The sequence below is a fragment of the Pongo abelii genome, chromosome 2 (assembly GCF_028885655.2).
Source record: "Pongo abelii isolate AG06213 chromosome 2, NHGRI_mPonAbe1-v2.0_pri, whole genome shotgun sequence".
Taxonomy (NCBI): Eukaryota; Metazoa; Chordata; class Mammalia; order Primates; family Hominidae; genus Pongo; species Pongo abelii.
Window position 1 is genome coordinate 10,090,622 of NC_085928.1, and position 22,266 is coordinate 10,112,887.

The window sequence follows — 22,266 nt, forward strand, 5'->3', positions numbered from 1 at the left end:
TCCTCTTCTGGAAGCTGCACCTGCATTTAGGGAATTACAGTGGATGCCATGGATGAAGGGATTTAAAGGGCCTTAAAGGACTGGGGCAGGGTGAGGACATCAAGGAGAGGCTGCCTGTTCAGAGGCACAGGGCAGGAACGTGTGCTTATGCTTCAGGAACCGTGGGCAGGTGGGTGTGCATGTTGCTCAGATTGTGGCAGAGGAACCAGTAGGAGCCTTCCTGGGAGGCTGGGAATACTGGGCTGGGATGTGCAGGCTGCATTCTCAAACAGTGGGGGCCGTCGGACCACGCCACCATCAGAGCAGCTTCCGGAAGAGGAGGTGGATCATGGAGAGCCTGGGGTTGGGCAGGGAGATTGGAGAATAAGCTATTGCAAGTTCAAAGGCAGCAAGGGTCTCCACCCTTACCAGGATATGACATGCAAAGAAGGAGACTGGATGTAGAAATCTAGAAGGACTTGGGGACCAATTGGATGTAGAAATAGAATTAAAGTCAAAGACGACAGCCCTGTTTTGAGCCTGAATAATTTGAAAGGCTCACGGGGCCATTAACCGCTATGTGAAGGAGAGCCAATTGTTTGCAAGCAATCTGAGGAGCTGTGGAACAGCCAGGAGAGTCTGACCACAGGTTGGCAGGATGGATCTGTAGCTCTGGAAAGAAGCCAGAGTCAGAAACAGTTTATCCAGGAGATGCCTACATTACCATCAGAGTCAAAGCATGGGAGTGATGCGCTTGGACCAGGGAGAGCTCGCAGAGTGACCTGGGGCCTCCTGCACGTAATGTGTGTCAAGGGCAGGCTCCTATAATGTCTCAATAATATGGGGGCTGGCTCATGAATAAGCAAACCAGTGGAGCTGAGCAGAAATCCAGAAATAGACTGGGCTTGAGTGAAAAGGGAACTTTAACACATGATAAGGATGACATTGCAATTCAGTGAAGCAGTGAAGGCCTTGTTCATAAATTCTGCTGAGATGATTACAAACCATCTACATTTTGGAACTTCTTATAGGTAGTGGTTGCAATAATATTGTGGATATACTAAATGCCACTAAATCGGTACACTTTAAAGTGGTTAATTTTATGTGAGGTGAATTTCACTGAATTGAAAAAAACGTCTGGTAAAAGATGGTTGTCTCCTACCCTACACCAAGACAAAATCCAAATGGGTCAAAGATTCGAATGTAAAAAAATGAAACTATATCTAGAGATGGATGATGGTGATGGTTGCACAAGAATGTGAATGTATTTAATACCATTAAACTGTACATTTAAAGTGGTTAACTTTTTAGGTCATGTATATTTCACTGCAAAAGAAATATAAGTCACAGAAAATATGGCTGAATTCTTTTATAACCGTGGAGTGGGGAAGGCCTTTATCACCAAGAATCAAAATTCAGAAGCCATAAAATGAAAACGTTGATAATTTGACTATTCAAAAATAAGAATCTCAAAAGAAACCAAAAATAAGAATCTTCTGCTTGGCTAAATACAACGTAAACAAAGTCAAAAGACAAATGACCAACTAATGTACAAAGAGCTCCTAAATGTCAAGAAGAGATGCAAAACCCCCACAGAAAAAAATGAGCAAAGACATGAATACTCAGTTTACCAAAAAAGAAGTAATGGCTCTTAAAATCTGAGATGTTCAACCCACACTTTGTCTCCTATCATATGAACAAAAACCTAAATGTCAAACACAAAGTCTGCTGGTCATGCCAAGAGAAAGAGGCCCTCTCCCACATCTCGCTCATAGAGTGAAAGGTGACACTCCCACATGGAGGGGAATTTGATAATACCTACAAATATTATATATGCATTTACATTTCAGCCAAGCAATCCTGCATCTAGGCACATACCCTGAAGATACACCACCATGCAGATGACATAAAATAGTCTAAGTTTATCTACCGCAGCCAAGTGTTTAATAAATAAGAGCTTGGATACAATCCAATTGTTTTCCAATGAGAAAGTGCTTGAAAAAACTACGGTTCACCCCCACAGAGGCGTACTGTGCAACAGTAAGGGAGAATGGAGGCAGATCTGGGATCTGTGACACAGAGTGACCTCCAGAATATGTTAAACATGAGGAAAAGAAAACCTGGTAGAAATCCAGAAATAGACAAGAGTGTTTCTAGAGTAGGATATATGGCATACTATCTTTTAAGTAAGAAAGGAGGAAAAATAAGAATAGATGGGTAGATGGATAAATAGATTAGACAGAGAATAGATAGATGGTAGACTAGATGGATAAACGGATGGATGGATGGATGGATGGATGGATGGATGGATGGATGGATGGATGGATAAACAGGTAGTTTTCTTATTTTTGCAAAAAGAAATACTTAGAGGGAAAAAACAGAAAATAATTAGAATGATTAACCCTAGGGAACGAGTGGGGAGATGGAGGAGATGGGGTAGAAGTGAGACTTCACTGGATGAATTTTTAAATATATTTCTGACTGTTGTATCAGGTACGTGTTTTCATATTTGGAAAAGAAAATTAAATTGAAAAGCAAAAAGGAAAAACCTACAAATGGAAAGAAATTTAATTTGAAATTAATGCATCTAATTATCAAATTAGTAACATAAGCACACAGAGAAAATAATTATAACCTGTTTGTAAGAATTTAAACTTCAAACACAATACTCTAGTCATGTTATTATTGAACTATATTCTAAAGACAAAAAAAGCAAAGCAATTCTAGCTTCTTGCCATAGGCTTATTATTGGTGGCAATATTGGTATTGTAATTTTGACGCTATGCTATAAGTAAATATGTTAATGCTATTAGGAACCAAGATTTTCAGTGTCAAAGAAAAGAGATAAAATACAAAATCAAAGAAGGTAAGAGAAAACTTTAGAACATTGATTTCTAGCTCTTTTTTTTTTCAGCCTTGCTCTGTTGCCCAGGCTGGAGCCCAGTGGCACAATCATGGCTCACTGCAGCCTTGACCTCCCAGGCTCAAGTGATTCTCTCACCTCAACTTCCTGAGTAGCTGGGACTACAGGTGTGCACCATCATGCTAGGCTAATTTTTGTATTTTTTGTAGAGATGGGGTTTTGCCAAGTTGCCCAGGCTAGTCTCAAACTCCTGGGCCCAAGAGATCTGCCCATCTTGGCCTCCCAAAGTGCTGAGATTACAGGCATGAGCCACTGCGCCTAGTCAGAACATTGATTTATAGTTGAAAATATCTATATGGAGTCATTTTTTAAGAATTAAGTTTTCTTAAGTCTCATGTAAAAAAAAAAAAAAGAATTAAGTTTTTCAGCTCTGCCTAATGAAAGGCACGAAAGCAAAGGCACCTCGGTGGCATTGGGCACTCCCAACTTTAAATCTTGATGTTTAAACACTGAAAGGAACTGGGATTCCCTGGAGAAATGGTTAATTCCAGGTCTGGGACAAGGAAAGTATAAGGTGAGCCTGGCACATTTGTGTTGAGGAAGGGGGAAAGTTCTTGATAATGAATGGGAACACAGGAACAAGCCAAATGACAGACACCATGAGGGGAAACAATCAGATACAGGATGTAAGGTATTTACTAGCCCGGCCCCTCTAAGACTAAAGGAACATAGCAAACAAATACAGCATGAGAGTTTTGCATCCTGGTTCTAAAACACCAGCTGTAAAATACTTGGAGACAACTGGGAAATTCAAATTTGAATTGTACATTAGATGATATTAGGGAGCTATTGCTAATTTACTTAGGCAGGAAAATAGTATTGTAGTTATGAAGAGAATGTCACTAAGCATGCTGAAGTGTTTGGGGTGAAGTGTTTTAATAGTTATAGATTATTTTTATAACACTTTTTATTCAGAAATGCCTTCAACTTCACAGAAAGTTTGCAAGAATAGTATAAAGAACCCCTGTAGGCCAGGCGCGGTGGCTCAAACCTGTAATCCCAGCAATTTGGGAGGCCAAGGTGGGCGGATCACAAGTTCAGGAGATCGAGACCATCCTGGCTAACATGGTGAAACCCCGTCTCTACTGAAAAATAGAAAAAAATTAGCTGGGCATGGTGGTGGGCGCCTGTAGTCCCAGCTACTCGGGAGGCTGAGGCAGGAGAATGGTGTGAACCCGGGACGCGGAGCTTGCAGTGAGCCGAGATTGCGCCACTGCACTCCAGCCTGGGCAACGGAGTGAGACTCCTACTAAAAAAAAAAATAATAAACATTAAAAAATAAAATAAAATTTTAAAAAACCCTGTAGATCCTTTACCCAGATTTGTCCGTTGTTATAATCTGCAACTTACTTTTCTTTCTTTCATTCTTTTCCTTCTTTCTTTCTTTCCTCTTTCTTTCTTTCTCTCCCTCCCTCCCTTCCTTCCTTCTTTCCTTCCTTCCTCTCTCCCTCCCTCCCTCTCTCTCTCCCTCCCTTCCTTCCCTCCTTCCTCTTTCTTTCTCTTCCTTTCTTTCCTTCCTTCCTTCCTTCCTTCCTTCCTTCTTTCTTTCTTTCTTTCTCTTTCTTCTCTTTCTTTCCCTTTCTTTTTTTTTGAGATAGGGTCTCACTTTTGTCCAGGCTGGAGTGCAGTGGTAAGAGCACAGCTCACTGCAGCCCCAAACTCATGGGCTCCAGTGATCCCAAGTAGCTAGGATTACAGGTGTGCACTACCACGCCACCAATGCCCAGTTTCTGTTTAAAATTCTTTTTTAGCAACAGGGTCTGTCTCGTTATATTGCCCAGGCCAATTTTGAACTCTTGGCCTCAAGCAGTCTTTCCACCCTGGCCTCCCAAAGCACTGGGATTACAGAAGTGAACCAACTTGCCCAGCCTGCAATTTACTTTTAAAAGATTCAGCCATTTTTATATTCATAAATGTGTATGTATACAGCAAATAAAATAACAACTGTTGAATAAAGATAGTAGGCATATGGGTTTTTATTGGAATATTTTTTTCAGTGTTTTTGTGCATTTGAAAGTTTTGTAGTAAGAAGCTGGGGAGGAGCCCTATTTCAAACATTGGAAGATCTTCAGGATATGGTGTCGAGTGAATGAAGCCCCATATAGAGCAGGATCTGTTGTGTGTCTCTTTGTGTTTAGGACTGGGGTAAAAATTAGGATTTATATTTGTATTTGCTTGTAAAGAGGCTGAGACACTAAGAGAAGAGTTTAGGGGAAGATGGGGAATCAGGTGGATGGGAGGAAGTGGGAAAGGGACCGTCAATGTACACCTTTCCTGCCACTTTGATTTTGTACCATGTGAATCGAATGTCTTTTAAAATGCAATTTTTTAATTAAAAATGAATGAATGAATGAATAAATACAGAAATCAGCCAGGGAGGAAAAGAGACAAAGAAAACATAGCCAGATGAGGAGAGCCAAGGAAGTCCATTTCCAGGTGCACCCCATGACAAGGTTAGCCGGAGCATGTGGTGCTGAGTGAGCCAAGAGCTCGGAAGAGGATGGGGTAAAGGCCTACTGGGGTGGACTCAGCTGAGGGTCGCACGGAGCCTCCAGGGCTGGAGAGAGAATGTAGGTGGGAAACGGGCCATGAGTGTGGATCACCCCTTAAGGAGGGAGGGGAAGAGGGCAGCTTGGGGGCTGTGGGTGAAGGAGGAAGGATGGGGATGCAGCTGGCACAGGAAGCAGGCTGGGCCGGGAGTGGTCGGAATCAGAAAGGCAGATGCTTCCAACATAGAAGGCCATTTTAGACTGTCCCCATGTTTTCAAAAAAATGAGTGATACTGCGTCTCCAGGGTTGTGGGGTAGGATTGCAAGTTTTGGGAGAATAGAAACATATGGAAGAGATGCCCAGATGAGCTGGTTTGGAGACCAAGCCTGTGGGAAGAGGGAGCCTGTCACTGGGCAGCCCTGGTGTTGCCTTGGCACAGCATTTGTGTGCAGCCAGCCCTCAGGCTTTAGAGTGTGGAGAAGCAGCGGCTGCGTCCAGAGAGATGTTCCACATGGAAATGCGGGGTCATGCCTCAAAAATTCAACACAGAATCACCATCTGACCCAGTAACCCCACTTCTGGGTATATACCCCAAAGAATTGAAAGTTGGGACGTGAAGAGATATTTGCACACCCATATTCACAGCAGCATCATTCACAATAGCCAAAAGGTGGGAACAGCCCAAATGTCCATCGACAGACAAATGGATAAACACAACGTGGTCCATCCACAGAATGGAATATGATGCAGCCTTAAAAAAGGAAGGAAATTCTGACACACACGACTACATGGATGCACCTTGAAGATACTGTGCTATATTAAATAAGCCAGACACAAAAAGACAAATATGGCCTGATTCCACTCAAAGGAAGTCCCTAGAGTAGTCAAATTTATAGAAGCAGAAAGTGGAGTAGAGGGTGCCAGGGGTGTGGGGGAAGAGAGAGTAAGAAGGAAATGGGAGTTGGGGTTTAATAGCTGGTATGAGTTTGCCAGGGCTTCCATAATAAAGGACTGCAGACTGGGGCCTCGACAACAGACATTTATTGTCTCACAGTTCCAGAGGCTGGAAGTCCAAGATCAGGGCATCAGCAGGGTTGGTTTCTCCTGCAGGCTCTCCTTGCCTTGTAGACGGCCACCGTCTCCCTGCATCCTCACATAATCTTCCCTCTATGTCTGGGTTCTAATCCCCTCTCCTTACAGGACACCAGTCATTTGGATTAGGGCCCACCCTAAGGACCTCATTTAACTTAATCATGTTTTTTAAGACCCTATCTTCAAATAAGGTCCCATTCCAAGATCCTAGGGTTTAGAGCTTCAACATATGGATTTGGGGGACATAAGTCAACCCATATCAATTGGTATGTAGTCTCAGCGTGGGAAGGTATAAAAGTACAGAGTTGCACAATAATGTCGTCGATGCCACTGAACCTTACATTTAAAAACGGTTCAAACAACACAATTTATGTTATAGATATGATAGCACAGTAAAGAGTAAAAATAAATTTTAAAAGAGAAAAAAGCTCAGAAGGGCAAGGCAAGGGGGAGTGTTGCTGAGAGGGTAGTGGGACTCCTGGGCCCAGTGGGATGGTCAGACAGACCGTGGGGTGGTGACTGGGAAGGTGGGTGCGGGGGAAGGGCCAGTGGGAAACACGGGAGCTTGGGGCCTGACAGCAGGAGGGTCTCCAAGCTGGAGGTCTGGGCAGCCTGTCAGTTCCAGGTGGTGACCGTTATTACTGCAGCAGCCTCCCCAGAGGTGGCAGAGGCTTAATGAGTGCTTCAGGCTCTCAGCAGGGAAGGTCTGGGCAGCCCCTCTGGCTGTGTGGTCCCAGTTCTCCAGAAGCGCTTTCTTTTTTGCCATTTTCAAACCATCACAGCTGCTTTCAGCCTGAATGTGAAGCCACAGCCAGTGAGTTGTTTCTATAGCGACTGATGTCCTTCAAAGAGGGAGAAAGTGGAGGGCCCTGAGGAAAGAACAAGGGGGTGAACAGCACAGATATGTGACAGATTAAACTCAAGAGGGAGAGAGTGTGACCTAGTTTCACTGCAGCTTCGTCGAGACGCTTTCTGGCAAGCACACCTGATGACTGCTTATTATTTTATGTTTGTCATATTATCTTCACCTAAAACTGTAAGATGAGGGGCTGAGTGTACCACTCTACCTGGTGAAAGGCCAATATTCAGGCACAGCTGCCAGGGGCAAGGAACAGGGAAAATGCAGGAAAATTCTGAGCCTTCTTCGTCTTACTCCCGGCCGCTTTGCAGAAAACTGGGCACGCTGAGGCTCTCTGTGCACCTATCCTTTTTCCCTGCCTTGGAAACCACCCCCAAGGGAGGCTTTGTGGTAGGTACACCCTGGCTCGTCGCTTCCTAGTGGTGTGATCTTGGGCACCTTCCTCAACCACTCTGTGCCTCAGTTTCCTAATCCATAAAAAGTGGGGAGAAGAATTCCAATGTTCAAGAGTGGCTGGAAAGGGTTAAATGAGGTGACACGTTCAGGCGCTCAGGAGAGAGACTGATTGCAGTGAGGAGAACTCTGGGCTTGTGTAGGAGTTGACCTGGTAACTGCAGCTGTCTCTTTTCTCCTGTTCCTTTCCAGTTGGCCACGGACAGAGTGAAGGGGAGAGGATGGTAGTGTCTGACTTCCACATTTTCGTCAGAGATGTGTTGCAGCATGTGGATTCCATGCAGAAAGACTACCCTGGGCTTCCTGTCTTCCTTCTGGGCCACTCCATGGTAAGCAGACCACAGAAGACCCAGGTTAAATCCACCCTGGCTTCCAGCCTTGCAGGGGGAAAGGGGTGGCCCTGACTTCCTGCCCCCCACTGCTCTCTGCCTGGCTGGCATGATGTCTCCCTTTGTGCACTGCACTTGGAGTTCCTGGGCAATTCCGTGCTTAGGAAACAAGGGAGGCTGCCAGCCGGTCCTTAGCAAGCAGCTTGAATATGGGGGCTCTTGGAAAACTGATCTTTTTCTCAACGCTCTTTGGCCCACTTGGTGCCATTTCATAGTGAGGCTACTAAGAGCCACTTCTTGGAGGGGGAATAGCTCCTTCCTCAATAAGAAGCACACAAAATGTCCCCAAACCCTGTGTGCTTGTTTCAGAATTGAACTCAGATGACAAATGATAACTAGAGACAAAGGGTCCCCGTGGAAACAATTCCTTAAAGCTTATTCCAACTCCTTCCACCTTTTAAATATGTAAATCGAGCAAATACAATCTTAAAATGTAATGGAGCAAATGTTATCTTAAATTGGGGTCCTTAAACTGGCAGCCCCCAGCCCAAATCTACCTACAGAAAAAGCAGGCTGGTTGGCTGACCAAGATGTACTGAACTGCTTGAATTTGAATGCCTGGGGACATCTGACCAGCGCAGGACTTGCCTCCTGCCGCTTGGTCACTGCCTGGCTCTGTCCTTACATTTCTCTTACCTGCCTGGCCCCTGTAAGCATTTGCGGTTGCAACCGTTGCTTTTAAGCACGTTTGTGCTTCAGCAAACAGGTGAGGCCTCTCTCCTTCAGCACCATCCATGTTCACTCCCATTTTTCTTGGAATTTAAATTTCTAGGACCTTTACTAAACCAGGAAAAAGTATAGTATAGCAATCTATTATTATGATCAGATTACCCCCACCAAAAAAAAAAAAAAAAAAAAAAAAAAACCTTCTATTAAGCCTGTTGGGATGGATGAATTGGGATTTTGCCAGCTTTGGGCTTGAAATGAAGTGGGAATGTGTTATTGTTTAACTTGCGGCCCACAAGCAGGAACCTTATTTATATCTCTCTGAAATGTTTGCTCTTGGAAAACCCAGAGAAAAAAACATGTGTAATAAAATAATTGCAGATCTAGTTTAGCCAACATTTGATGGTGCCTCTTCCAAGGTAGTCCTCCTCAGGGCTCTTGGCCAGGACTGCAGCTTAAGAGGACTGCATTTGTCGTGTTTATTAGAAATGTGTGCACTGGTGCAAGCCGAACACAGCAGCTCTGCCCGTTCTGCATTACAGGGAGGCGCCGTCGCCATCCTCACGGCCGCAGAGAGGCCGGGCCACTTCGCCGGCATGGTACTCATTTCGCCTCTGGTTCTTGCCAATCCTGAATCTGCAACAACTTTCAAGGTAAAAGGACCTTCCAGTCTGTACAATTCCTGCAGGTTCCCCGGGTCATGGGGCTTCCATCTGTAGCCTGAGTCTGTGTAAAAGGACCAAAGGCCATCCTTGGACCTCAGACACTATTGCGTGAGGGTTTGGACAAATATCCAACACTGTTGCCACCAGGGTTCTGTAATTTCTAAAGGCAGGTGCCATTTTCCCCCAAGACAAAAAGACAATGCCTTCCTGTTTGTGCATGTTTTATTGATGAATTTTAAAAGGAGAAGAGGTTAGACTTGTTATTTGTCCAGCAAAGTCACATTTGTTAACAAGTCACACTCAAGTCCTGGGCTGTTTTTCACTGATTATTTGCCAACTTCAGCAGAAAGTGAACAGTGAGTGGAACTGCAGGAACTCCTAACTGCATGCAGTATGGAGTCGCATCCACTGCCGTGCTCCTCCACCCCGGGCACTTTCGACCTTTGACTGTTAGGGATCCGTGATTTTGTTTTTCTGGTTGGAATGACCCATAGGAATGATATACCCTGTAGGTACTGGGACTCTGGGCTGCTTTTGCCAAGGCAAATAAACCAACAAATGATACCTAGAGGTGGAGCAGGCACTGTCTCTCCCCAAGAAAGGAGATGAAACCAGTGGTCTCGGTAGGGCTGCTTGCTTGTGACTCTGGCTTGTTGACAAGGTATTGGTTTAGACCCGGCCTTGGGGGCATCAGGCTTAAGGTAGATACATAGCTGCAGTGAGGGTGGAGAATCCCAACCCCATATATCCTCAAGGAATCCTTAGTCTCACCCCAGCGCTGGGCAGGGGCTGCTGCCTCCTGAGCCAGTTCCGGAGACTCTCAAAGGAGAAAGAGATGAGGCAGTAGGTCATGGGGCCAGGTGCACTGGGCAGCCGTCACTCACAGGCTTACCCTATGGACTGTGGGATCATTTAAATAGTGACATTAGCTCTTATTCCCCCACCGCACTCTCCTCAACACAGCACAGGGAATGAAACCTTATAACAACATCCTCAAAGAGTTTCCTTCAGCCCATGACCACAGACTTGCTCCTGGCTCTAGAGACAGGCTTTCAATTAAAAACAGAAAATCTCGGCCATCTGAAATGGGGCTCGGCTTGGCAAAAGAGAAATCAGGGACTATCTGATAGTTTAGCCAGAGAACGATGATTTACTTAGTTTGCGAGAGAGATGGGTGATATCTCCTTTGAATTTTACTCCAGTTTAAGGAAATCACAGACTTACTAAAATCGACTATCATGAATGAATTTCAGTGCCGTGTGGGATAGTACCAGGGGTCTGTCACAGAGTGATCGAGGTCCCTTAGCATCACAACGCCCAGATGTGCACTACCTCTTCATCATTGAAACGTGCGGGGGGAGGCATGACCTACTCAACATCTCCCGTAACTATGGTTCTAATTATCTAAGTAGAATAAGCAGGCCCAGACTCAGCGGCAGGGGCATTCCCGCTGCGTTCCATGGGATTTGCTATATGCAGGTCTGCAAAATTCAGCCAATGACAGGCATGCACTGTGCTCTCCCAGGCATTGTCTCATTTAACTCCCCTCCAGCCCAGGAGCAGGTTGTAGCAGCACTTTCCAGATGGGAAAACCTGGGCTTAGGAAGGATGAATGGCTGGCCAGGATTGTGCAGCCCTTGTGGTGGGTTTGAATCCACGGCTGTCCACTCCCCATCTGGGATAGTTCCCCAGGGAAGAAAATGGATGTTCTGCAATGGATGCTTTCCCTTACAGAAAAGCCAGGGACCACAGGACTTTTCAGATAAAGTGCACCAGGGGGACCCTGGCAGCTGGGCCTGGAGGTGGGACCAACAAGGGTTTCCTCCCAGAGCCCCTGGGCTCCATACTGACCAGGGGAGGGGGCACTTCTGGGCAAGGCCACCACTGTGACCTTTCAAAGCCTTGTGCTAATAGATCACCTTGTGACATTCGGAGCCAGCTGCCCCTGGAGGAACACAGGTCTCCTCTTATTAACCAAGACAAATGAGGTTTCCCTTTGCCCCAGACTTTAGGGCCCAGCCTCCCCTCCCTGAGATCTGTTGCTGCTCCTGCATCTCTGGCAATTTTGGCTGACAAAGTCCATGATGCATTCGTCCACCCTGCCCCTGGAAGGCTTCATCACTCTTGGCACATTTTCTAGTCTGGTCTGACAACCTTCCTGAAAGTCTCACAGGATCTATTTTTTAATGTAATTTAAAAGTTTTAAGAATAAGACATTTCTATGGTTCAAAAAAGATATGAAAGAGGATGCAGGGAGAGTCTCTCTCCTGGTTGGCATGGGCAGCAACCCATGGTACCAGCGAGTCTCTGCATCTCCCGTCAACACTCACTCCATTTGTTCTTCTTTTTCACACAAATGGGAGCTTGCTCCATGCATGTCAGGGGTACTCTGTGTTTGCTTTTGTTCTTTTGGTTGGTGTGTTTGTTTTTGTGGGTTTTGGGTTTTATTTTGTAGTTTTGCTTAGCAACCTTTTGGTGCTCCTTCCCCATCAGGACCTACCAAGGGTCCCACTGCAGGGATAGGTCCTGGTTTAGGGAGGGTGCCCTGGGGTCATTTCCAGTTGATTGCTCTTATGAGCCTCAATGATGGAACAATTCCTAGAGCCCACCTCCTCCCTCCAGAGTTCTGTTTGGGAAATCTGTTTGGTGGTGGGGCTGAGGGGCTTCCCTGAGTGTGGCTGTGAGTGGTAGCAGAACATAGTCAAGTCCCAGCCTCCTGACCCCTCAGACGTGCTCAATCCATGAAGCCATTCAACAGTTTCCCAGCACCAGGCACCTTCTAGAGCAACTCCCCCAGTTAGTAAGGGGCAGCGTGAGATGCCCAGTCTGTGAGTACAGTCTGGCCTGTGGAAGACGGCCAGCCCCCACCCCCTGCAATGTGAGAACGCCAGATCGCCCCCACCCTCCTAAATCTCGCCACCATCTGGTTCTTATGTGGATGCCGGTTTTCAACAAGCTGGGATATCTTTAGCCTGGCGATGAGACAATGAGGACGGATGGGGGGCCCCAAACATTGTCTCTGCTGAGAAAGTGGTTTCGCAAAGTGGCAGCAGCAGAAATTCAGAAACAAAAACTCCATGCATCTGAACAAATCTGGCTATTTGTGAGGTCGCTCCGTGGGGTTTTTCACCATGGCTTGCGGCTCGTGCCTGGGTACAGAGGTGGAACTGTGGTCCCCCAGCTGGAAGAGTGTCAAGCTCCAGGTGCCCTTCGGGATTTCCCACCCTTAGTTGTCTGGGACAGCACTCAGGAGCAACTGCAGGCTGCAGGGCCCCTCCTTTCTGTGGGAACCTCTTAGAAGAGAAAAATCCCCCTGGGCTAAGCTTGAGGGATGGGGGTCTTAGCCTACTGGGAGAGTAATCATTCTAAGTGACCTCTCCTTGTTGCCAAGGTTGTCCCTTGGGTTCCTGGGGCAGGGATGTAGGAGTCAGCCAGTGCTTCAAGACACTCCCACTCTCTGCCAAGAAGGGCACCTTGCCCAGTAGGGAGAAGGGGGTTGCCCCTGGGAGCCCAGTACTTGGTGCCTGACATGCATTGTCTCCGTTCCTCTCCAGCACCGCCCTGGAAGGAGGGGAAATTATTCCCAATTTACAGACAAGGAAACGAGGCCAAATGTCTTGCTTGAGGTCAGCTTGAGCACCAGCTCAGACCAGCTAGCATGCCAGGATACCCCCTTTCACCCCAAAACACACCTGAGATCAGCTTCCCTTAGTGGAGCCCACTCCCATCTGAATGTCACTCATCTGTTTTTAGCCATAGAATCCAGAAGTCCCTTGGGGCAGTGGGAGGTTGCAGGGAGGGAGGGGAAACAAGTGGAACATGGCTACTCTTTCAAGCTTCAGGTGAATTTGGACCCAGGATCCCGGAACTTAGCCATGCACTGGCCCTTTGGGCAGCAGCAATGAGCCGCCATGGGGGTTAGTTCACCTCTGTCCTGTGGGCACCTGCTCTCTAATAGCTGGGCGTTGGGCTTTCTAGACACCTGTGATTCCAGGAACCAGCTGTCTTCCTAGCAAGCCTCCTGCCGCACATCTTTGCTGAGCCCCTGATCTATCAGGAAACAAGCGTCCTGGCCTTCCCAGCAAAGGTCACTGGGAAAGGGGCACAGCACTTTCTATTTTATGGCTGCCTTAAGGTGTCCTCTCACTCTCAAGAAAATCTGGGGCAACCCTGAGGGTACCTGCTATGTCCCCCACATGGCTGTCCCATGACCCTTGTCATAGTGCTGCCCCACGGAAGGCAGGGAGTCCTAGCCTCCTGCGCACAGGTCAGCGCCTGCGGGAGCCACTTAGGAAACAGCATCTGTAATTGCCTTCCTCATGGCAAGGCTTTCACTGGCAGAAGTGAAATTCACTTAGAAATGATCACAGGGAGCCATTAAAACCTTCTGGATCAATAAAGGCATTTGTGCCTGTCTCTAGCATTTAAAGTGACAGGCGTGATAGTGCATCGGGAACGCCCCTCAAGCCTCTTGCTTATCAAGATGTTGACTTCAGCTGTGGGAGAGTTGCCCTGTTTGTGGGTGACTGCGTCATTTGTTGCAAAGCTGCACGTCACGTGCTTTTCCTGAAGTCTCTACTTTGAATGACATTTGCTCATTCGTTCAGTCAACCAACACCTATTTATTGGGCCTCTCCTTAGGGCCAGAAGCCAGGAAGAGAGTTAGGGCCTGCCTCAGAGCGGTTGGGTCTCATGTGGCTCTCCCAGCATCCCTTCGGAGTTAGTTTAATTATCCCTGTCTTATAGGTGAAGAAACTGATATCATAGACTTTCTCGAGGATTCAGAATCAAAGTTCAAATCCGAATGTGCCTGCCTCGCCTCTCCAAGTCTGGTTTCTCCATTTCATCACCTGTCTCTTCCGGGGTTGGGGTCTAGTGACTGTGTAGCCATTTGTCATGGGTTTTGGCCCCAAATTATCCTCAAGCAATGACCCCTGGGGTCTGGGTTGAGCTGACATAATTGGGAGTTCTGTGGTTACACAAACCTGGCTTCGCCAGGGTCATGGGGCAGGTGTGGGGGGTCTCACCTCAATGGGGGAGACATGCAGGGGCTCCTCTCTCCTGAGCTGGATCCAAGGCTCTCTCAATGCTCCTGTAGGATTATTCGAGGATTTTGAAACACTTGATGGAAAAGGCATCAAGAATGTTAAAGTTTTGGATTCCACGTCCTTTTTGGGTGAGCAGCTCCCCTCTGAGGCTTCCCTGGTGTGCTCACAGCTCAGGGTGGAGGTTGTGGGAGAGCGGGAGCAGCAGTCATCTGGTCGACCTTGACAATGTGATCCATCTGGGTGTGGGACCTGCCATGACTCTTTCCTTCCCCACTGCTTCCTCGTCATGCCGCCTCAATGGCCCCTGCTCAACCGTTCTGCCTTCCTTCATGCACAATCAACCCACTTCCTCTGCTTAGCTCTTTCTCCTCCCATCCTACCCTTTCCTCCTTCAGGAGAGATTAGGCTCATGAAATCAACAAATCTTAAAAGAGCAGCAGGGAAAGGGGATCTCTTTTGAAGTTGTTCAAAGCATCCTGCCCCTGCATGGCAGCTCTCCTCTTTCTTGGGGCTTTTGTGGGGAAGAGGCTAAACACCTAATTTGTTTTAAGCCATGAAATTATCATTAAAAGATTTGCCCCTACACAATTGAGTCTTGTTAGAAATGTGGCTTGGAACTTACTATGCAGGTTTAGAAAAAGAGCTGAAGATCAGGGCTATGCAAACATCTCTTATGGTGGCTCCTTTGAAAGGGCAGCTTGCCCTGCAGGGACGTGTGCACCCCCATCCTAGCCAGTGCCTGTCAGAAGCACTTCTGCTCTGGCTGCACACAGGATCACTAGGGAATTTTAAAAAGGCACTGATGCCAGGGGCCCACTTTGGCCAATACAATCAGAATCTCTCAGGGCAGCACTGGGAGGAGGTGTTTCTGGTGTTTCATGGACACACACACTGCCAGCCCCTGAGACTTCACCATGCACATGAATGCTCAGGAGCCCTGTGAAGCTACAGATCCTGACCCAGAAGCCAGGTGGCCCTGGAGCCCCTGGTGCTGCTGGTGTGAGGACCACACTGAGCAGGGAGGCCCTGGGATGTTGGGATGGGTGTGCTGTGCCCGGTACCATACGCCAACTGGATTGAAGGAACAGAACAATACAGATGGTTCCGTCTTCCTGAGAAGACAGGGAGTTACAGATCGTTTTAAGGGAATCCCAGGACTCTAGAAGTCTCCGTCATGGGTTTCTCTTTCTGCACCTTTCCTGTGAATGGTGTATCCACCGGGTCCCCTCTTGCCTCTTTGTACACTCTCTCTGGTGTAACTTGCACCCAGGGCTTCAGCAACCATCTATGCACTGAGACCTTTCTGTTCTTGGGGTGGCATTCCTCAGGATTTAGTGCCAGGACACGCCTGTGTGTGCGTTCACTGGGAAAAGTCTGCGGAATCTGCACCAGGCCTTCCTGGAGGGCGTGTTCCTCCATCTACATTCGTGATGGAACCACCAGTTATTGTCGCTGGGACACCAGTGCCTCATCTACACCATCAGCCACGGGAGTTTTACTGTTACAAGCTTGTCCTTTTAGGCACATTCCCTCATCCTGAACCTGCTGGCAGCAGCTCCTTTAGGGGAGCGAGGGTGGCTGCTTGTCCCATCCGTCCTTGGGCAGCCAGCACTCAGCTGGATGCATACAGCGGAAGTCACCTTCTGCCTCCACTCCTGAGCAGGATGTGCTCTCCCCACATCTCCTGTTTGCGCTTTCAGCAATACATCATTCACAGCCATAGGAGGGGGAGGCCTCCCAGTCCTTGGCTTTTTGTACCTGGAAGGGGATGGTGAGGCATTCAGCTGCCAGGAATCACTTCCTTCCCTCCAGGGACCAGCCCCTTGCATTGTTCATTTTCTAAAGCAAATACTTCTCAGGAAGTGGCTCTCCTCTTTTTTTTTTTTCCTACAAAGCTCTTTTCTTAAAAGCTTCCTTTAACTGCGAAAAGTTCCCCCGTTCATGGAGGAAGAAAATCAGGTTTGCTGGGCCAGACGACAGAATAGGGCTTGCTGTAATTCTCTCCTGGAGGCAGGCTCTCTCTCTGGCTCTCTGTTCCCCCTTCCCCATCCTCTGTGAAACCACTTCAAGGATGGCTCAAGCTGCGCTGATCCTTGAGGCGCCAACAGCCTAAGCTGTCAGCATCTTCTCCAGAGCCTGGAAGTAGAGGCCTTGTCACTTTTTGGTATAAAAGTTTTGGGTTAAGTGGTGCCAGCAGCAGAAACGTATGTTCAAGGATGAAGGTAAGTCTGTCTTCACAAATGACTGATCCTGAAGATGGACCGGCACCTCCAGGCCCAGGTCCCCGCAGAATCAGGTGATGGGTCCCCAAAACACAAATGGTGGTGCAATGAGAAATCTGGTGGTGGGCTTGGACGAAATGGTGTGGATGCTGGGTGGTCTCTTGCTTTCACCTCTGTGGCAGGCACTGCTGAGGTGCTGGGTCCCTGGGCCTTTTCTTGGCTCTGAGCCATCTGTTCAGGGAATAGGTAGGAAGCTGGCTTACATAAAACAGCCATGTCCCTGAGAAGGCTGTGTGGGCCCCAGCAGGCGGGTGGGTTGACCTGGGAGCAGCACCTGCAAGGCTGGCATTTGCACACCAACCCGTCACACAGAGCCTTCCTGCGGTTCCTGAGTGTGGCGGGGATCCCCCCGCCACAGCTGGCAGCCCCATGTCTGCTCTGGTTGCACGCAGGATCACTAGGGAACTTTAAAAAGGCACTGATGCCAGGGCTCCACTTCGGCCAATACAATCAGAGTCTCTCAGGGCAGCACTGGGAGGAGGTGTTTGTGGTGTTTCATGGACACACACACTGCCAGCATCAGGGAGTAGTGACGGGGTACTGAGAACAGCAGAATATCTAAAGTGAGTTCTTCATAACTGTGGAACACAGAAGTCTTCCCTCACAGTGTGGCCCTTGACCACTACTGCTGGAGGAGAGAGCTAAGGCCCTGGAACACTCATCCTTACACAGCCAGAGTCTAGTGAAGGCCACGGAGCCACAGCCCACTGCCTTTATGCACTGATCCACTCCATTTTCTCATTTTTAGATTGTTTTAACCTTTGAAAGCACAGATCCCAATGCAGATGAGCTCCCAGTTCTTGGAGTTCACAGACATTTGATCCGTGTTTGAAAATACCCAATCCTTGTGCAGAGTTCCCAGAATTCCAAGTTTTCCTTTCCCAGGCTCATTCTTGGAGCTGGCCTATGATACTAGCTGGACTCTTGAACATTCCTGACCCATCACGGCCACCCTTCGAGGCTTCCGATCATGCAGACATACCATGCCCCTGCACAGTGCTCGAAATCAGGCTGTCGCATGCTTCTATACTAGACAGTCAAAGTCAGAGCCCAGGGCTCAGCAGACCACCTGGCACAGTGGCGGCTGCAGAATGAGATCTGCTTGCCTGGATGCCAAGGCTGGAGGGCAGTAAGCTTCGGTATCCTCAGAGGCAGGGGGCTGCCACCTTTGCACTAAGAAGGAATTACTGATTTCTGCCATTTGAGAAAAGGAGAGTTGACCACATGGAACTCCGAATAGGTTCATGCACATGGAGCAAAGCGCTTTAGGAGAAAAGCCCGTTTTTTGCTGTCTGCCTGATACTGGATGGTTGAGAAACAATCGTGGTGGGCGGTCACGCCGCACTTGTGCAGCCCTAGGACACAGGAAGGTTTAGCCCTGGCCTACAGGGAGGGTGGGCAAGCACAGCAATCTTGTCCCCCAAAAGAACATCAGCGGCCGCTGGTGCCAAGACCCACGGGAAGGTTAGAGCTCTGGGTCACATTCGTGGAGAGAGACACAGACAGCGGCAGAGACAGAGATGTAGTAATCCAGGCTGTGTGGCATAAGAAGATAAAGCGGCCCCCCAGCCTGGGGCCCCTCCCATGGACCTCATGGTACTCAGCCTCCATTTTCTCATCTGTTCATTGAGGATGAAGCCTCACCTCCCAGGGTTTTTGTAAAGATAGGGAGACTGGCCGGGCGCCGTGGCTCACGCCTATAATCCCAGCACTTTGGGAGGCCGAGGCAGGCGGATCACAAGGTCAGGAGTTTGAGACCAGCCTGACCAACATGGTGAAACCCCGTCTCTACTAAAAATACAAAAATTAGGCAGGTGTGGTGGCACGTGCCTGTAATCCCAGCTACTCAGGAGGCTGAGGCAGGAGAATCACTTGAACCCAGGAGGTAGAGGTTGCAGTGAGCCGAGATTGCGCCACTGCACTCCAGCCTGGGTGACAGAGCAAGACTCTGTCTCAAAAAAAAAAAAAAAAAAAAGATCGGGAAACTGTGCCCAATGCACCAGAAGGTGGTTCCTCGGTGCCCATGAGTGCCCTTGCCCTCTGCCAAGGGTACTGAGCTATGTGCCCTGTGTCCTTGATGTGCACTGAGAATTCATTGCTTGCCACCTTCCGTCTGATTCTAATTTCAGCATTTCACAGCTCACTTTTGAAATAGCATCTTTCATCCCCAAATGTCTGTGCACATTGCAGAAATGAAAACAGCCCCTCTCTGAAGGCAGAAGTGTGAGATCCGGGTTCTCTATTTTCCTGGGAAAACAAGAGATCGAGAAGGAGAGATGGGGGAGGGGGTGGGAAGGTTTGGGCCTGAATCAGGCTCAAGTTCAATGAGCATGTGTTAAGCTCCTGCCGTGTTCCCTGGGCTTTTGCACACAGGGTGTTATTCACCTTCCCTGTGGTCCTCTGGGGGAGGGTCAAGGTCCCCCTGGCAGCTGAGGAAACGGAGGTTCAGCGATGTGGAAATCCCAGCCCATGTTCACGAGGCAGCAGAGCTAGGAATCAAACCCAGCTCTCCTTCCCTCTGCCACATAGCCTCCTCATCGGGCTGGTGCTATTTCTACTCCTCCCCCCACCCCGAGAGAAATGGATGCACAGTTTCTCTGTGTGGCTCCTATGGGCCCCTTCGTGCTGTCCTGCTTCTGCTCAGCTGATCTGCGTGATTCTGCACCTGCCATGTATTTTCAGTACCCCAGAGAAATGGCCAGAGCTCATCCCGGGCAGCTCTTGCCAGTGATGCAAAATTACAACCCATGAGCGATCGTGGGGAGGGTATAGAGTGGGCAAAATTCAGACGTGACTTCCCGCCTTGGGCGCAGCGGCTGCCTGGCCAGCTCCCCCAGGTGGAGCAGAGCCAGGCTGAATAGAGAGAGGCTGAGTCAGAAGGGAGAGTCCTTGGGCATGCAGCTTAAGGACGCAGGCTTGGGAGATGAACCTGGCTGATGTTCAGTTTGGGTGTCACTCTCCTTAATGTACTGTAAACTGTCACTGCGGAAGAGCCGGGCGTGGATGCCACTTGTACTCACAGCCCTTGTTTTCCTTCCCCGGCTAGGTCCTTGCTGCAAAAGTGCTCAACCTTGTGCTGCCAAACTTGTCCCTCGGGCCCATCGACTCCAGCGTGCTCTCTCGGAATAAGACAGAGGTGAGAGGCTTTCTGAAACCCCAGGGGTAGCTTGGGTGGCTGCCCCCATGGGGAATCAGAGTTTTGGCTCCAGCCTTGGCATTCTCTGCTGCCCTTTCACTGAGGCCCTGTGCAAAGTGACAAGGACACAGTGGCGCATTAGACATGGTTGGCTTCAGGTTTGGGTGAAAAGGGTGGGTTGGCTATGATGCCTGAGCTGTGTTCTAAACATGAAAGGAGCCAACAGTGGAAGTTGAGTGTGTGCCAGTCAAGTCTCTTGGTTGCAAGAGACAGAAACCCATGTCAAAGTGATTTAAGCAAAAGCAGGGATTTTGTGGTGAATGGAACTGAAGGCTTCAGACATGGCTGGATCCAGGGCGTCGGAAGTCTTATTCTCCATCGGTCTCTTCCCAGCTTTCATCTCTCCTGGTTTGGCTTCGTTCCCAGACAGGCTTTCCCCCAGTGAAGGCCAAGAGGACCACCAGCAGGTTTACCTGAGCAACCCCAGTGGAAAAACAGCACCTCTTTCCAGCAAAAGTCTCAGGGCTGATTCTTACTGACTGATTGTCCAGGCCTGGATTATTTGTCCAGGAAACGGGGGTCGTATCATCCCCACCCACTGAGAGTAGAGGAAGGGATCCCTGGGGGTAACTCAGAATAGTGGTAGCAAAGGAAGGACAGACCCATATTGCAGATGAGCAAACTGAGCCCATCAGGTGGGATGACTTGCCTGGGGTCAGCCAGTGGTGAGGCTAGCCTGGGAACGTGGGTAGGTGTGGTCTCCAGCTGTGCTCTGTCTGGGTGTGGGAGTGGGCTTGCAGCTAGTGGGAAGGAAGCATCCAGAAGACACCAGAATTATCTTCATGATTAAGCAAATAAGTTTGCCACTCTTCTGCCTCAGTTGCCCTCTTGCTTTAGGAGTTTGAAATCAGTGAATCACTGGCTCCCTAAAGGGCCCTGGGAAGTGGAGTGCAGTGCTCTGGCATTCTGGGGATGTTCCCAGACTTCCTTGGGCTGTTGGACTCTAGCTTCATTATAAAATGTGGCCTCCTGGACCTCTGAGTCACTTAGAGAGTGGGCAACTCAAGAGGAACAGCCCGTGATGTGTAGGAAAGAGACTTTCTAGATCAGGGGTTGAAAACTCCCAGGCCTCTGAGGGCCAGCTGCTTGAAAATCAGACTGGTGAGAGATTCTAGCGAGCCATGAGGCCTGTGTGGAGCCAGAGAGCATCTGATCCATCCAACCCATCCACATTAATTTAAAATTCTAATATAATTTGGTTTTTAAAGCCCACAGTGCCTCCCAAACCTAGAAAGGGCCAGGTTGGACCCATCAGGGACCAGTGTGTGGCCCCTGGTCTTTCTGAAAGAATATCTGAGTAAAGGAAAAAAACTTTAATTCCAAAAAGCAGATTCATACAGTGAAAGAGCACAACTTTAGGACCCAGAAAGACCAAAGCCAAATATACACTGTTTGATTTAATCCTGACATGAATGAGATTGACATTAACCCCATTTCACAGATGAAGACACTGAGGCTTGGAGAGGTTAAATAACCTGTTAAAGACTGCACAACTAGTCAGGGGCAGAGATGGGATTTTAGCCCATTTTATTCGAAAATCCATGCTTTGGTGCCTCCCTTTAGCTAGTAATTATGATCATTAAGCATTGTTTCCTGTTTTACAATTGATTGCTGGTCCACGCAGCCCATGGCTGTGGCCATTGCTCTCTGTACGGGACCCCTTTGTCAGGGAAACTCAGTGTGGGGCAGGGGCTCCTGCACCTGCCTGCATCCCTCATAATGGCTCTAGCTTGAAGGTGTGGTATCTGGTGAAACCAGTGATCTTTGTAGCAGCGGTGCCAGGACAACAGTAGGTTTGAGAAAGATGGGTCAGGGAGGGAGAGGCCTCCCTTTAAGACAAAGCACCCAGGTGCAAATCCAAGTTGTTTATCTGAACACCTGAAAACACACGGGCAAAGAGGTACTAAAAAGAGATTCCAAACCCTCTGTATTTAAAAGCATCCAATTTCAGATCTTTTCTCTCCTTTTTGCAATAATGAGAAATTCCTTGGCCTTACTCAGGATGGAAGCACCTGGTGGGGCTCCCCTCCTCTGTTCCTGCCCCACCCACAGCCCCCATCCGAGCCCTCCTGCCTCAGATTTCTGGCTGGCCAGGTCATCAGTTATTTAGAAACACTAATAAATGTCCCTGCTGAGAAGACATGAGGAAGGGAGGTGGCCGGTCAGCCCCAAGGCTGGACTGCAGTTGGAAAAATCAAAAGCTCGCCTTTCCCTCCCTCGCCTG

General features: G+C 48.5%; 1 protein-coding gene across 7 annotated transcripts in view; it reads left to right on the plus strand.

The window, feature by feature from the left end:
- MGLL (monoglyceride lipase) overlaps positions 1–22,266 on the plus strand; it is a 134,083-nt gene that overhangs the window by 92,753 nt on the left and 19,064 nt on the right. For 4 of the 7 annotated variants that reach the window (XM_002813165.5, XM_054551292.2, XM_002813164.5 and 1 more), the window contains exons 4-6: positions 7,989–8,125; positions 9,394–9,504; positions 19,893–19,982. In XM_002813165.5, coding sequence (XP_002813211.1) covers positions 7,989–8,125; positions 9,394–9,504; positions 19,893–19,982 — 338 coding nt within the window. Of the gene's footprint in view, positions 1–7,988; positions 8,126–9,393; positions 9,505–14,614; positions 14,693–19,892; positions 19,983–22,266 lie in introns of all 7 variants that reach the window. The other 3 variants (XM_009238420.4, XM_002813166.6, XM_054551293.2) reach the window with 2 other exon arrangements.